At 35.5% G+C, this 13,123-nt stretch overlaps 1 protein-coding gene across 3 annotated transcripts; it reads left to right on the top strand.

The window, feature by feature from the left end:
* The first annotated feature begins 1,146 nt into the window (after positions 1 to 1,146).
* On the top strand, positions 1,147 to 4,908 carry LOC107892075 (uncharacterized). 3 transcript variants are annotated; one of them, XM_016817051.2, is made up of 6 exons: positions 1,147 to 1,629; positions 2,043 to 2,766; positions 3,224 to 3,282; positions 3,540 to 3,668; positions 3,944 to 4,079; positions 4,337 to 4,908. In XM_016817051.2, the coding sequence occupies exons 2-6, from the start codon at positions 2,062 to 2,064 to the stop codon at positions 4,667 to 4,669; spliced, it is 1,362 nt and encodes a 453-aa protein (XP_016672540.1). In that variant the 5' UTR covers positions 1,147 to 1,629; positions 2,043 to 2,061; the 3' UTR covers positions 4,670 to 4,908. The 3 variants fall into 3 exon arrangements, with proteins under 3 accessions (XP_016672540.1, XP_016672538.1, XP_016672539.1); XM_016817049.2 differs by having other exon boundaries at positions 1,151 to 1,629; positions 1,895 to 2,766; XM_016817050.2 differs by having other exon boundaries at positions 1,151 to 1,629; positions 1,874 to 2,766.
* Positions 4,909 to 13,123: the final 8,215 nt, after the last annotated feature.

Genomic DNA, 13,123 nt, shown 5'->3' with positions numbered 1-13,123 from the left:
TATATTTTGCATTCATCAATGTTTGAACATTACTTATGGAAAAGTATTTTGATTTTTCAGCTTCCTTTGATTAAAATGGATGATACTAAAATTCTTCATAGGTCGAGTTAAGCCCTAACAAAATTCTAAACCCAATTGATAGGTTCGGGTTGGCTCGACTTAAAAAATGGACCTAAATTTTTGCTCAAGCTCGATTCGGATAAAAATGCTAAAATTTCGGTTCGCCCTTATTTTTTTTACAATATCAAATAATAACAAAATAGTAGTAATGCAATAGTGAAATAACAACAAAGCAATGGGAAAACAACAGCAAAACAACATTTTTTTTTGCAAATTTGAGTCGAGCCGAGCCTAGACCAAAAAACCTTACCCAAGACCCAACTCATTTTCTAAATGGGCCTTTTTTATCCAAATCCATTTTTGGCCTCTATTTTTACTCAAACATTTCCACTTTTCGGGCGGGCCTTCGAGTTGAGACAGGCAGTTCGGCCCATGGACAAGTCTAGATGATACGTAAGCTTAAAAAAATATAAATAAGGCATAATAACTTATTAGACCTTTTAATTTTATAAAAAAAATTATTTTAACCTTTCATTTAATTTTTCATCTTTAAATTTGTGTTTTTTATCCAATCACCTAAAATGGATAAAAAAATTAACGTTTTTAACTTTGTTAACATGGTATACACATGAGTTGCTATGTGGATGACACATCGATATTTAATTAATTTTTTAACATTTTAAAAATTCAGAAAGAAATATAAAAACTATTTTCAAATATTAAAAATCATTAAATTTACTAAAAAAAGTATAAATAGTATTTTTAATATTTTATAAAATTTTAAAAATTAATTAAATGTTGGCATGTAATTTACGTGTATGGCACATTAATAAAATTAACTAATTTAGAGTGATTTGACAGAAAATATAAATTAAAAAATTTAAATTAAATAAAAAGTTAAAATATTTTTTTTAAATTAGGGGTAAAAAAATTATAAAGGATAGAATAGATTGATGATGAGGCACTGTTCGGACAAAAATGATTAATTTCACCCGAGAAGACCAAAAAGCCACTGCAACTCTCAACTTATTTACTTTTAACTCACTGCCATTTAAAGTACAGACAAAATGATGAGCCTTCCCCTTCACTTTCACTGCCCGCATTGCATCAAAGTCTTACATCTCTACCTTTCCTTCCTTCTCCACCCATCTGCCAATTGGACTTTGACTTACAGGCAGCCTTTATATTTGGTCTCCCTATCAATTTAAAATATACTCATTTATCAATTCATCATTAACCCACTCTCACAATATCCCCTTATCAATTAAAATTCCTTATCTCTAATCATTTCCTTATCAATGAAGATTTGCATAATTTGAGGATTCTAGAATTTGTTTTTTTATTACTCCTATGTTTTTCGGTTCTTGATCAGACTGAAATCTGATAGCTTGGGTCTTGTTTATTTTCTCTTGTAGCTGTAAAAATGCTTTTTCTTTGACTATTTCAGTGATGAAATTGTTGATCACTCATCAGTCATTGAAACCCTGATCATAGAAAGACCCAGATTCTGTTTCCTGGTAAAACTTATCGATTTTGTGAGCCGATTGGAGTTATCATCTTCTGTCTCTGGTGAGTGCCTGTGTTTGACCCTTCACATGATGTTGAAGCATATACTTAAATCTTTTTGCAGTTATCGTCAATTCCAATTTGTTGATGAATCAATTCTTATATTTGTTTTGGTATGTTATGTTAAGACTGCATCCTAGATGGATGCTGAGATCATAGTCTAAACTCCTATTCATTATATTCTACATTGTTTGTAGTTGAAATTTATATGATAAAGCATCTACAAGTTATATTTTCTTCTTATTAGATTGCATGTTTAAATTCCAAGTTCTACAAGCAGTGTTGAATAGATTTGGATTTTGGCATCTCATCCAATTCTCAAGGCATTAAGAAAGTTCCTGTCTGGCATTACCTACATCAGTAGGCTATTTCCCTAGTTTCTGAGCATTTACGTGTGATGATCTACATTGTGATAGTTAGAGGGTAGGCAATTCGATGTCAATCATATGTGGTGTCCCACTCCTTGAATGTGTTTACTGTCTGGCATGTGCACGGTGGGCATGGAAAAGATGCCTCCATACGGCTGGTCATGACAGTGAAACATGGGGCATTGCGACTGCTGAAGAGTTTGAGCCTGTCCCACGACTATGCTGCTATATTCTAGCAGTCTATGAAGAAGATCTTCGACACCCCCTTTTTGAACCACCTGGTGGCTATGGGATCAACCCAGATTGGTTGATTCTCAGAAAAACTTATGAAAACACTCAAGGACATGCTCCTCCGTATATATTATATCTTGATCATGATCATGCCGATATAGTCCTTGCCATTAGAGGTCTTAATTTGGCAAAGGAGTCTGACTACCAAGTGCTTTTGGATAATAAACTGGGGAAAAAGAAATTTGATGGTGGATATGTTCATAATGGACTTTTGAAAGCTGCTGGATGGGTTTTGGAGGCGGAGTGTGATATCTTGAAGGAATTGGTGGAGAAGCATCCGAATTATACTTTGACGTTTGCAGGACATTCTCTTGGCTCGGGTGTAGCAGCCATGTTGGCATTGGTGGTTGTTCGGCATCATGATAAACTGGGAAACATCGACAGAAGGAGAATTAGGTGTTATGCTATTGCACCTGCTAGGTGCATGTCGCTAAACTTAGCAGTCCGATATGCGGATGTCATCAATTCTGTGGTTCTTCAGGCAAGCTGTTTCTTTTCCTTTTTGTTTGACATTATTGTGTTATAGGAATGATACTAATGGTTGGTCTAATGTAAACATCATGTTGTCACTGCCATTTGTAGAAGTGCCTCATGAATTGTAGTTTGCAGTACTTGTATCTTGAATCGTGTAGCGCTTCATGTTGTTTAACTAAGAAATTTGGGGTATGAGGCATGTGATGTCTTTGTTCCGAGTAAGATAAAAGGATGTCCTTAGAGAAATTAGTTATGAATGGGTTTTTTTGCCCAGAGATTAGTTCTATAACACAATGGACTCAATTTAACACATGATTGAGTTTTATATTAGTTGGTGTATGTTATATTTGTGAATCATAGTGATTGATTTCTGACATTTTATGCATTTAACTCTTCGACATATCAATCGCTATATTATTATCGTTATTTTCCTTTTGTATTTAATATGGTTACTGCTGAATTAGGATGACTTCTTGCCACGAACAGCTACGCCTTTGGAAGACATTTTCAAGTCGGTTTTCTGGTATGGTTGGACTTTATCACCCATTTCAATTACAGTTATGTTTAAAGCTGATAGGCTTCTGGAGTATGTAATAATATCCTTCTCAAAGCTATTGTACAATTCTCCCAATAAACAACCATAATTGGCACATGAAAAACTGAAAAAAAATGAAAGGAAAAAGAGAGTTATAGATCCACTATTCTTGCGAATCTAACCGTTCTTTCTTTTGGTGTTATTTTTAATCCATTGACAACTTGTTGCTTTCTCCATTTAAACAGTTTGCCATGCCTACTTTGTATGAGATGCATGAGGGATACCTGTATACCAGAGGAGAAGATGCTTAGAGACCCAAGGAGGCTGTACGCACCTGGTCGCCTCTATCATATTGTTGAGCGAAAGCCTTTCAGGTATAACAAGCTTAACTCTCTCCTTTACATATTACTTAGCGCTTACTGAGTTTGGTTATCGATTACTTAAGTGAAGTGGCATCAACTTTGATACCGCTGCAATGTTGAATTCTAGTACAGGCTCTTATGTAGAGCAGGTGTCCAAATTCCATTGGATTTAGTTTAGTTGTCATTATATAGCATAGAGAAATACAGACAGTCCTTGTGTTACCACAATGCATACGAAAGTTTGTCCTTTTTGATGGAGTGTTAATTATAGATCATCAACCTTTCAGATTAGGAAGATTTCCCCCTGTTGTGAGGACAGCAGTGCCGGTGGATGGGAGGTTCGAGCACATCGTTCTTTCTTGTAATGCCACCTCAGACCATGCTATTATATGGATAGAGAGAGAAGCACGGCGAGCTATGGATGTAAGTTTAAATCTACTTTATTTTTCATGGTAATGGTTTAATGAATGGAGCCATAGACAGTGGATGAAATAAATGCATTTATAGTGGTATAGATGGATTAAAGCAATGATAAAAAAAAATAGACCGGTCCACTTCAATTGATTGGTCTGATGAGTTGCATGCGAATCTCTCTTTGCTGGTTGGTTTCCTTTGCAATATGTTGTCTAAACTACACTGAGACGGAACCTCGAAAACTTGTTCTTTCGATTTTGCTTTAGTTAATGTTGGAGAAAGACCGGATCATGGAGATCCCGGCAAAACAGAGAATGGAACGGCAAGAGACTCTGGCTAGAGAACACAGTGAAGAGCACAAAGCTGCACTCCAAAGGGCCGTTACACTGTCAGTACCCCATGCTTATTTACCTTCCCGTTACGGAACTTTCGACGAGCACGAGGATGGAGACAACTCCCATAAATCAACTGGCGAATCATCTGTTGGGTCATCAGGGAAAAGCAAGACAAAAGTAAGCTGGAATGAATTGATTGAATGCCTGTTCGAAAAAGATGAATCTGGGCTAATGTTGCTCAAGGAATCACACAGGGACGATTGATAATGATGATGTACATTCAGAAGATCAAACATTATGGTTGTGACGAACAATATTCATTGATTCATTTGTGCTCCTTTCCTTTAATAATTTATCATCTCATAATCCTGAGTGCTATATACGGGTTAAAGGAGAAATGAGGCTTAGATGAGGGAAGAAATATCTGCATAACATTGAACTTAAGAGTTAGGCTCAAAATCTAGCTCGGCTTCGTCATGAAGTGAATAAATTTGTCAATTTTTGAAATCTCCTTTTGTGCATCTCTGGTTCCAATCATGGAATAGATATAATAGATATTTCTTAGTGCCACAGTCTCTGTAGTTTTCGAAAAATAGAAATTTAGTCTCTGTATTTTTATTTCATGGAGTTTAGTTCTTTTATTTTTCAAATTTTAAAATTTAGGTTCTAACTGTTAAATTTTTTTTATTAAATTCAAGTTAATTACAAAGTTATTTTTTAATTACATGATTTAAGTAATTTTTATTTAAAAAATGGCACAACATCAAATTTAACAAAAAAAATAATGATGTTAACAGTTAGGCTTGAATTTAAAAATTTAAAAAGTATATGGATTAAATTTCATGCCATAGAAATATAGAAATTAAATTTTTATTTTTTAAAAAGTATAAAGACTTATGACAAATTTTAACTTTTTTTTTAATTTTATAAACCTTGTTGTTTTCGACAATAAAATTATTGATGGGGCAGAATTGCTGTGGGTTAAAATTTATGGTAAGAGAAAAAAAATTTTGTATGCATTTTTTTTTATGTATTCTCTTTCTCATTTCATTATTTCATATTCATTGCTGTTGATCTCATGCACAGTGATAGGTTGACATCAGTACAGCATGATAGGTGTTTAATTGATACTTGTTTTTAAATGAAATTAGTTAGTTTTGTTTTTAGTATTTTAGATTTAAACTATATGGTTTTTCATTTCATCATTTATAATTAATTTTTTATGCACATTTTATCCTCTTTGGAGCTTAATTAGTATAGATTAAAAGAAGATTATGAAAAAGCAAATAGCTCATGAGAGGATGTCTTGAAATGTTGGAGTTATGTCAAGTAGTGTCAAAACAGTAGAGGGAAGTCGCAATGCAAATACCTTTTGGGTTGCAAAGTTTTAAAAATTAAGTATAGAGAGGTTTTTGATATTTTCCTTTAAATTTTGGGTAGGAATTTGGATTTTTTTTTCATTTTGTAGTTCACTTATATATAATTTGTAAACTCTAGATCTTAAGCTTTTCTTGATTTTGCCTCCATCTTCATCTATGTGGGCCAACTCATCTTTTTAATTCACCTTTCTGATTCACCTTTTTGAGAATGTAAAGAGCCATTTTTTTTATGTCGAAAAAAGTAAGTTTTAGGATCGAATTTATTAAATTGAGTCGTCCAAATATTTTAATCGAGCAGTTATGAAGAGAGTATGAAATTAGAAAATAGTAATTAAACTAGAAATAAAATTATTTAGTAATTAATTAAACAAAATATTAATTTAGATATTTATGTATCAAGTATGAAATTATAGTATTGATTTATTAAGTAATTAAATTAGGAAAGTTGTTAAATTATAGTACAAGGACTAAGTTGCAAAATGATTGCACTAGTGAGATTTAATTAAAGAATTGCTTAAGGATTTAACTAGCAATTAAGCCATAGACTGGTGTGATTAACGACCTTGGTTGATCTTAGCCGCCGATCTCCACTAGCCATTTTAATGTTTTAATTTAATTTATATGTTTAATTATATGATAATTAAATGTTCATATATAAGAGAAAATGGGAGAGAGGAACGAAAAAAATTTCATCTTCTTGTGGTTCGTTCTTAAGAAAAGAAGAAATAAATTTTGGTTTATTCATCCACGGTCGTTCATCATTAAGGGAAAAGGGTAAGCCTTCCAAGTAAATTTTAGTTAGATTATTAATCTAAGAAGTTAGTTTTACATCACTCATGAAATAGATTTTTCAATTATGGAAGATGAGTTAACTTGCCACTATTAAAGCTTAAAAGCATTTAGGTTTTGAAAGGTTGCATTCATGCATGTTGGTGTTAAATTGAACTATGGTAAAATCATGTTATAATTGTTGTAGAAAGTGTTGAATTGTAACACCCCAAACTCGGCCCAGACGTTATGGCCGGATCTAGCGATGTCACATTATAGGGTGTTTGAAAATCGTGTTATCGCGTTAAAATCATTTCCATAGAATTCCTTATCTTAATATCTTATTAGTTTCAAAATTGTGTTGCTCATTTAATCGATAGTTTCAAAACGTTCTTCGTTTGCAGAAGCTTTTAAAACAGATTAAACAATCGTGCGTTTAGGAAAAACATTTATTTCTTTTGAAAACCGAGGTTTCCTACTACTAGCAGTTGTAATCCATAAGGTAAAGATAATTAAAACCCAAAACCAAAGTCCGAAAGTCCAATTACAACCCAAAAACATAGCCAGTAAAAATAGAATAGAAATAAAACCAATTATCGAAAATATAGGTTAAAAACCATGAAAGTCCAAAACCGTGGTCACGGCCAAGTCCTCCGCCTCACCGATCCGTCTAGATCTGGGGATTACCTATGCACATTTAAACAAAATGGGTGAGTTTACGAAAACTCAGTGTGTAATCACACAGAAAACAAACAATAGCAAATCACAGTGTACAGTTAAAGCAGTCCTAGGCCTAATCCCTATTTCAGTATCAGTAGCAGTAGCAGTTTGGGCCTTAGCCCATTTCAGTATAGTATCAAATATGCAGTAGGGCCTTAGCCCATCACAATATCAACTGCAGTTATGTAGTATTCAATAACAAAGTCCTACCCAACCAGCCTCTACACACCATCTCCATCCAACCTTACACTCCATGTGGGGATCAAATCAACCCACCCATCCCTACACTCCAGGTAGTATCGAATGCGGCACAAAATAGTAATTTGCAACTGAGCTGCCAGTATGTTAGGCTTAAGAGCCGTTCAGTACACTTCCTCCAAATATAATGAACTCAATCCCATGCAATGCAACATACAAGTCATGACATGCTATCTCAGGACATCAGTACATATAACCAGTTCAGTATACAAACATACTATCATCATGCTCAACACATATATAAATCAAACAGTAAGTTAGTACAATTAGGGGTCCAAGTGATGCTTATCGACCCTACAGTAGGTTCACAGTCGACTTGGGAGACCTGTGCAACCTTAGCAATCAATTTAGTGATAATGGGTTCACACGCCCATGTGGTCTGCCCGTGTGGGCCCACACGCCGTGTGGCCCACTTGACCAAAATTGGCCTTGACCATGTGGTCCATTTTTAATGTAACCCGTGCTTGCTAAATATTCATATATGTTTTCACTATTTACTTATATGTTCCTTCAAAGCTGTCTACTTGAGTTACTGTTACTAAATTATTTCTATCTTGAGCTACAAAATTCCGAATTAAGTTTTACTTGATGCTTTTGAAACTAGATTCAAATACCTTTCTACCATAAAATTTTTAGAATTTTTGGTTCAGCCAATAAATACAGTAAAATCTTCATTCTTACCCCTATTCTACTGTTTGATAGCTTTGATCTTTCTTTGCTAAAAATTAATTATCTCTTAGTAAAAAATTTGGATGATGTTACCATTTGTTTCTATTGAAAATAGAGTCATTAATAATTTAAACATGTAAATTTTAGCCCCTAATTAATTTTCTCCATTTTTTTGATGATTTTCCAAAGTCAGAATAGGGGAACCCAAATTCATTCTGACCTTGTCTCACAAAACTTATTATATCTCATGATTTATAATTCCATTACTTACACCATTTTTTCTATGAGAAACTAGACTCAATAAATTTTAATTCAATATTTTTTTCATCATCTAATTTGATTTGCAAAATTTATGGTGATTTTTCAAAGTTAGCCTACTGCTACTGTCCAAACAGCAAGCAATTTCAGCTTTTCACTGAATCTCGTTTTCTGCGTTTCGGGTACACATCTAGTTTTATTTGATGCTAAAATAGTCCCGAGCAATCCAAAGCCTATAATTGAACAAATAACACTAATTTAATCTCACATAACGTGATCCTAAATCTAACTCGTATCGATATTTTAACCTATAAGCGACTAAACCTTACCTTCAACCGATGAACAGTAATTCCCACACAAACTAAGACTCCGATTGGTGATTACGAGCCCTTGAATCCTCCCCTAATTGGCATAAACAAAACACTTCAGAAAAAAGTTTACAAATAGAGACAAATCACTTATCTAAAACTTACCGAACGATCGCAGACAAACATGGAGCGACATGAGGTAGAGTGGGAAAAGAAAAATCAAGAAGATGAAGGGTAAAAGAGAGCAGAAATTCGGCAGCAATGAAGAGAAAAACGTCAAGAGGGTGGAGGGATTTTGTGGAAAGTAAAAAAGGGAAAAAAAGGTGAACAGGATATTTGATAACCACCCCAATCCATTATTTCTCTCCATCAAACTCCCCACTAAATCTACTACTCAGATTTTTAGTCCATCTCAAACTCTCCTGAACGCACGAGTAAAAATAATGTTCATGCCAAGATTCGAACACAGGACGTCCTTCACACCAACACTCCACTTATCCACCAGACCAGTAGGCCCATTCTGTTAATTATTTGCCAACTTTTATTTAAAAGCCTACTGACCAAAGATGTCCAGGTCCTGGCTTGAACTTGAAACCTCCTAAACACACCCAAAACACATAACCACTAAAGCAGATAGATATTTTGTGTCACACATTCACAATACCCAAAATTAAAATTTTGGGGCGTTACAATTCTACCACCTAAAAAAAATTCCGTCCTCAAAATTTACCTGATCAGAACAGATGAGGATACATCGCAACCTCAGGCTCCCATGTGGCCTCCTCAGTGCTATGATTACACCATAGAACCTTTACCAGTGGAATGGATTTCCTTCTTAAAACCTTAATGTCGCAATCCAGAATCTGAACTGGCTCTTCCTCAAAGGTAAAATCTGGCCTAACCTCGATCTCTTTAATAGGGACAATATGAGTAGGATCAGAGCGGTAGCACCTCAACATGTCCTCTAGTATCTAAATCACCCTCACAAACTGACCATCAGTCTGAGGATGGAATGTAGTACTGAAGTCCAACCTTGAACCTAGAGCCTCAAATAACTTCCTCCAAAACTGAGTCACGAAATGAGGATCTCTATCAGAGGTGATCGAAACCGGTACTCCATGCAATCTCACTATCTCAGAAATATAAAGTTTCGCCAGCTTCTGTAGAGAATAATCAGTACGAATTGGTATGAAGTGGGCGGACTTGGTTAATCGATCCACGATGACCCATATTTAATCCTTCTTAGTGGGTGTGAGAGGCATCCCATTAACGAAATCCATAGTTACTCGCTCTCATTTCCAAAGAGGCATCTTAACCGGCTGCAGCAAACCCGAAGGTAACTGATGCTCAGCCTTAACCTGTTGGCAATTCAAACATTTGCCCACAAAATCAGTAACCTCACGTTTCAACCCTAGCCACTAATATAACTCATGAAGGTCTCGATACATCTTATTTCTGCCAGGATGCATAGCATAAGGGCTAATATGCGCCTCTCTCAATATGGCCTGTCTCAAATCAGTATCATTCGGAACATAGATTCTCCCACGGAAATAGAGTACCCCATCACTGTTCAGTCCAAAATCCGTAGTACTACCACCCTTAATTTGCCGGAATCAAAGACCCAACGACTCATCCTCCAACTGCTTACCCTTAATCTGCTCAATCCATGACGGCTTAACCTGAAGCTTAGCTAATAAACTACCATCATCAAATAAACTTAGGCGAGCAAATATCGCCCTCAAATTAGTCATAGCCCTACGGCTCAGTGCATCAGCCACCACATTGGCCTTACTAGGGTGGTACTCAATGGTGCAGTCATAGTCTTTAAGCAGCTCAATCCGTCTACGCTGCCTAAGATTAAGTTTATTTTGAGTGACGAGATACTTGAGACTCTTATGATCAGTGTAGATGATACACTTCTCACCATATAAATAATGCCTTCAGATTTTCAGTGCGAATACCACAACGACCAACTCCAAGTCATGTGTCAGATAATTCGCCTCATGGGTCTTAAGCTGACGAGACGCATAGGCTACCACCTTACTATCCCGCATCAACATACATCCCAAACCGACATGTGATGCATTACTATAAACAGTGAACTTCTTTCCAGGCTTCGGCTGTATCAGAACAGAGGCCTCAGTCAGTAAAATCTTGAGCTTCTCAAAGCTCTCTTGTTGTGCATCAGTCCAGTTAAACAGCACACCCTTACGTAGCAACTTAGTCAAGGGTGCTGCAATCAATGAAAAACCCTCTACAAATCGTCGATAATATCCTGCTAGTCCCAGAAAACTGCGGATCTCAAACACGTTCCTAGGCTGCTTCCACTGCAATACAGCCTCAATCTTTCGAGGATCAACTTGAATCCCCTCAACCGAAACTACATGACCAAGAAATGTCTCCTCACGCAGCCAGAGCTCGCACTTACTAAACTTAGCATAGAGTTGTTTTCCCCTCAAAATTTGAAGAATGACTCGAAGGTTCTCATCATACTCATCATCAGTCCTCAAGTAAACTAGTATATCGTCGATGAATACCACTACAAATCGATCCAGATAAGGCTGGAACACTCGATTCATTAAATCCATGAAAGTTGTCGGTGTATTAGTCTGTCTGAATGGCATCACTAGGAACTCATAGTGACCATAACGAGTCTTAAACGCTGTCTTATGAACATCAGCCTCCTTAGCCCTTAATTGATGATATCCAAATCGAAAGTCAATCTTGGAGAAAATAGAAGCTCCTCAAAACTGGTCAAACAGATCATCTATCCTCGATAACGGGTACTTATTCTTAATGGTCATCTTGTTCAGTTCCTGGTAATTCTAAGCCTTAGTCTCTTTAATTTTTGCAATTATAATTATGATTTCAGTTGTTGAATGTTGTGCTTATGATATATTAATATTTAGCTAAATAGATTGCAAATACCGGTGAATATTAGTGATGAAGTGATGAAATTATGAATTTTTTGTGATGATATGTAATGTTTTTTTGTATTGATGCTCTTAATGCATGTTTATACTTGAAGATCATGTGCATGATTAGAATTAAAGAAAATGAGAGTTCAGACAATTGATTGTACCAATCCAACTCACTAAGCACGAGGAATCGAGAGACCTAATGTTTTGCTAGGCTTACAAGTGAGAGTCGTGATTTAGTAGGGAATATTAGTTCCTAGGGTTTTTAGTTGTATGTCTATTTTCATTTTGTGCTTCATGTTCATATTCATCTCCTCTATCAACTCAAGCTCATCACCTATTTCATTTTTTTGATTCGTTGAACATCTTTTAACTATATCAAATCAAACATATCACATCCAAAATCCTTTAAACCCAAAAATTAGGAACTTTAGGGGTTAAATTGAAAAGATCGAAAGTTGGTAGTCTTCATTGGAAAACCCAAAAAAGATAGTAACTGAAATTGGACAGGGTTGAAAAGCAATCCTAATTCGGTTAGGATATAACCAGCTAGTCTCTTAGTGGGAGACAAAATGATTATGGATGAATGGTTGATATACAGTTGAAGACCTTGCATGAAGGGTTATAAATAGTTGAGAAATGAATCATCAGACGAATTTCTCTCAGTTTGCTCTGAGAAAGCAATGGTATTGGAAAGCTCTACATGGAGCGGTACTTATGAGGTTTAAGTCGAAAAAATAGAGAAACCAATAAGCTGGTAAGGTTCTAAGCCATTTGGTGTATGTAAGATTCAGAAAACAAAGTTAAGAGTTTCCAAAACCATTTTAAGGGTTCTACATGTTCCTGGAAAACTAAGTTTAAAAGATTCAGAAAACAAAGTTAAGAGTTTCCAAAACCATTTTAAGGGTTCTGCATGTTCCTGGAAAACTAAGTTTAAAAAGAGATTTACTGAGTTTAACCCATGATTTGGTTGTCATGCTTAGCTTCCAAGAAAATGGAAGCCCTTACATTTGGGAAAGCTAAGAAGATAAGAAGAAGAAGCGTCAGGTGAGTTTCTGCACTCTAACCTTGAAATGATAAGTATGTTGAAAGTTTGCATGGATGTATTAGTATCTGCCAACCTAGTTCAGTATGCATGATTACATAGGGTTTATTCATAAATTCATATATTGCATATGAAATTTATGATAAGGGAAATCAGGAAAGGGATTAGAAGAAGCTAGGAACATGGGAAACGAGACTTTCTATCAGATATCGCAGACTTTCTATCAGATATCACCATACAGTGTTGTTGTAACCGAACTGTGATGTGCGAAGCTCTAGGCCTTGCGGAAGGGACATTGCGGTGTTCGAACATCAAAGTATAAGATGGTGAAATGGAGGAATGGATAGAAGGAAACAAGATGAGTGGGTAGGAAAGATCATGGAGGTAACACCCCT

This window comes from Gossypium hirsutum, chromosome D09 (genome assembly GCF_007990345.1).
Source record: "Gossypium hirsutum isolate 1008001.06 chromosome D09, Gossypium_hirsutum_v2.1, whole genome shotgun sequence".
Taxonomy (NCBI): Eukaryota; Viridiplantae; Streptophyta; class Magnoliopsida; order Malvales; family Malvaceae; genus Gossypium; species Gossypium hirsutum.
Note: the sequence above shows the minus strand (reverse complement) of the source record. Positions and strands in the feature narration are given on the sequence as shown.

Excerpts from the sequence above, each read along its gene's own strand:
- LOC107892075 (XM_016817051.2), top strand. The coding sequence starts at position 2,062 with ATGTCAATCATATGTGGTGTCCCACTCCTTGAATGTGTTTACTGTCTG. Across the intron at positions 2,767-3,223 it reads TCAATTCTGTGGTTCTTCAG|GATGACTTCTTGCCACGAAC; the intron begins GCAAGCTGTTTC and ends CTGCTGAATTAG. Across the intron at positions 3,283-3,539 it reads ATTTTCAAGTCGGTTTTCTG|TTTGCCATGCCTACTTTGTA; the intron begins GTATGGTTGGAC and ends CCATTTAAACAG.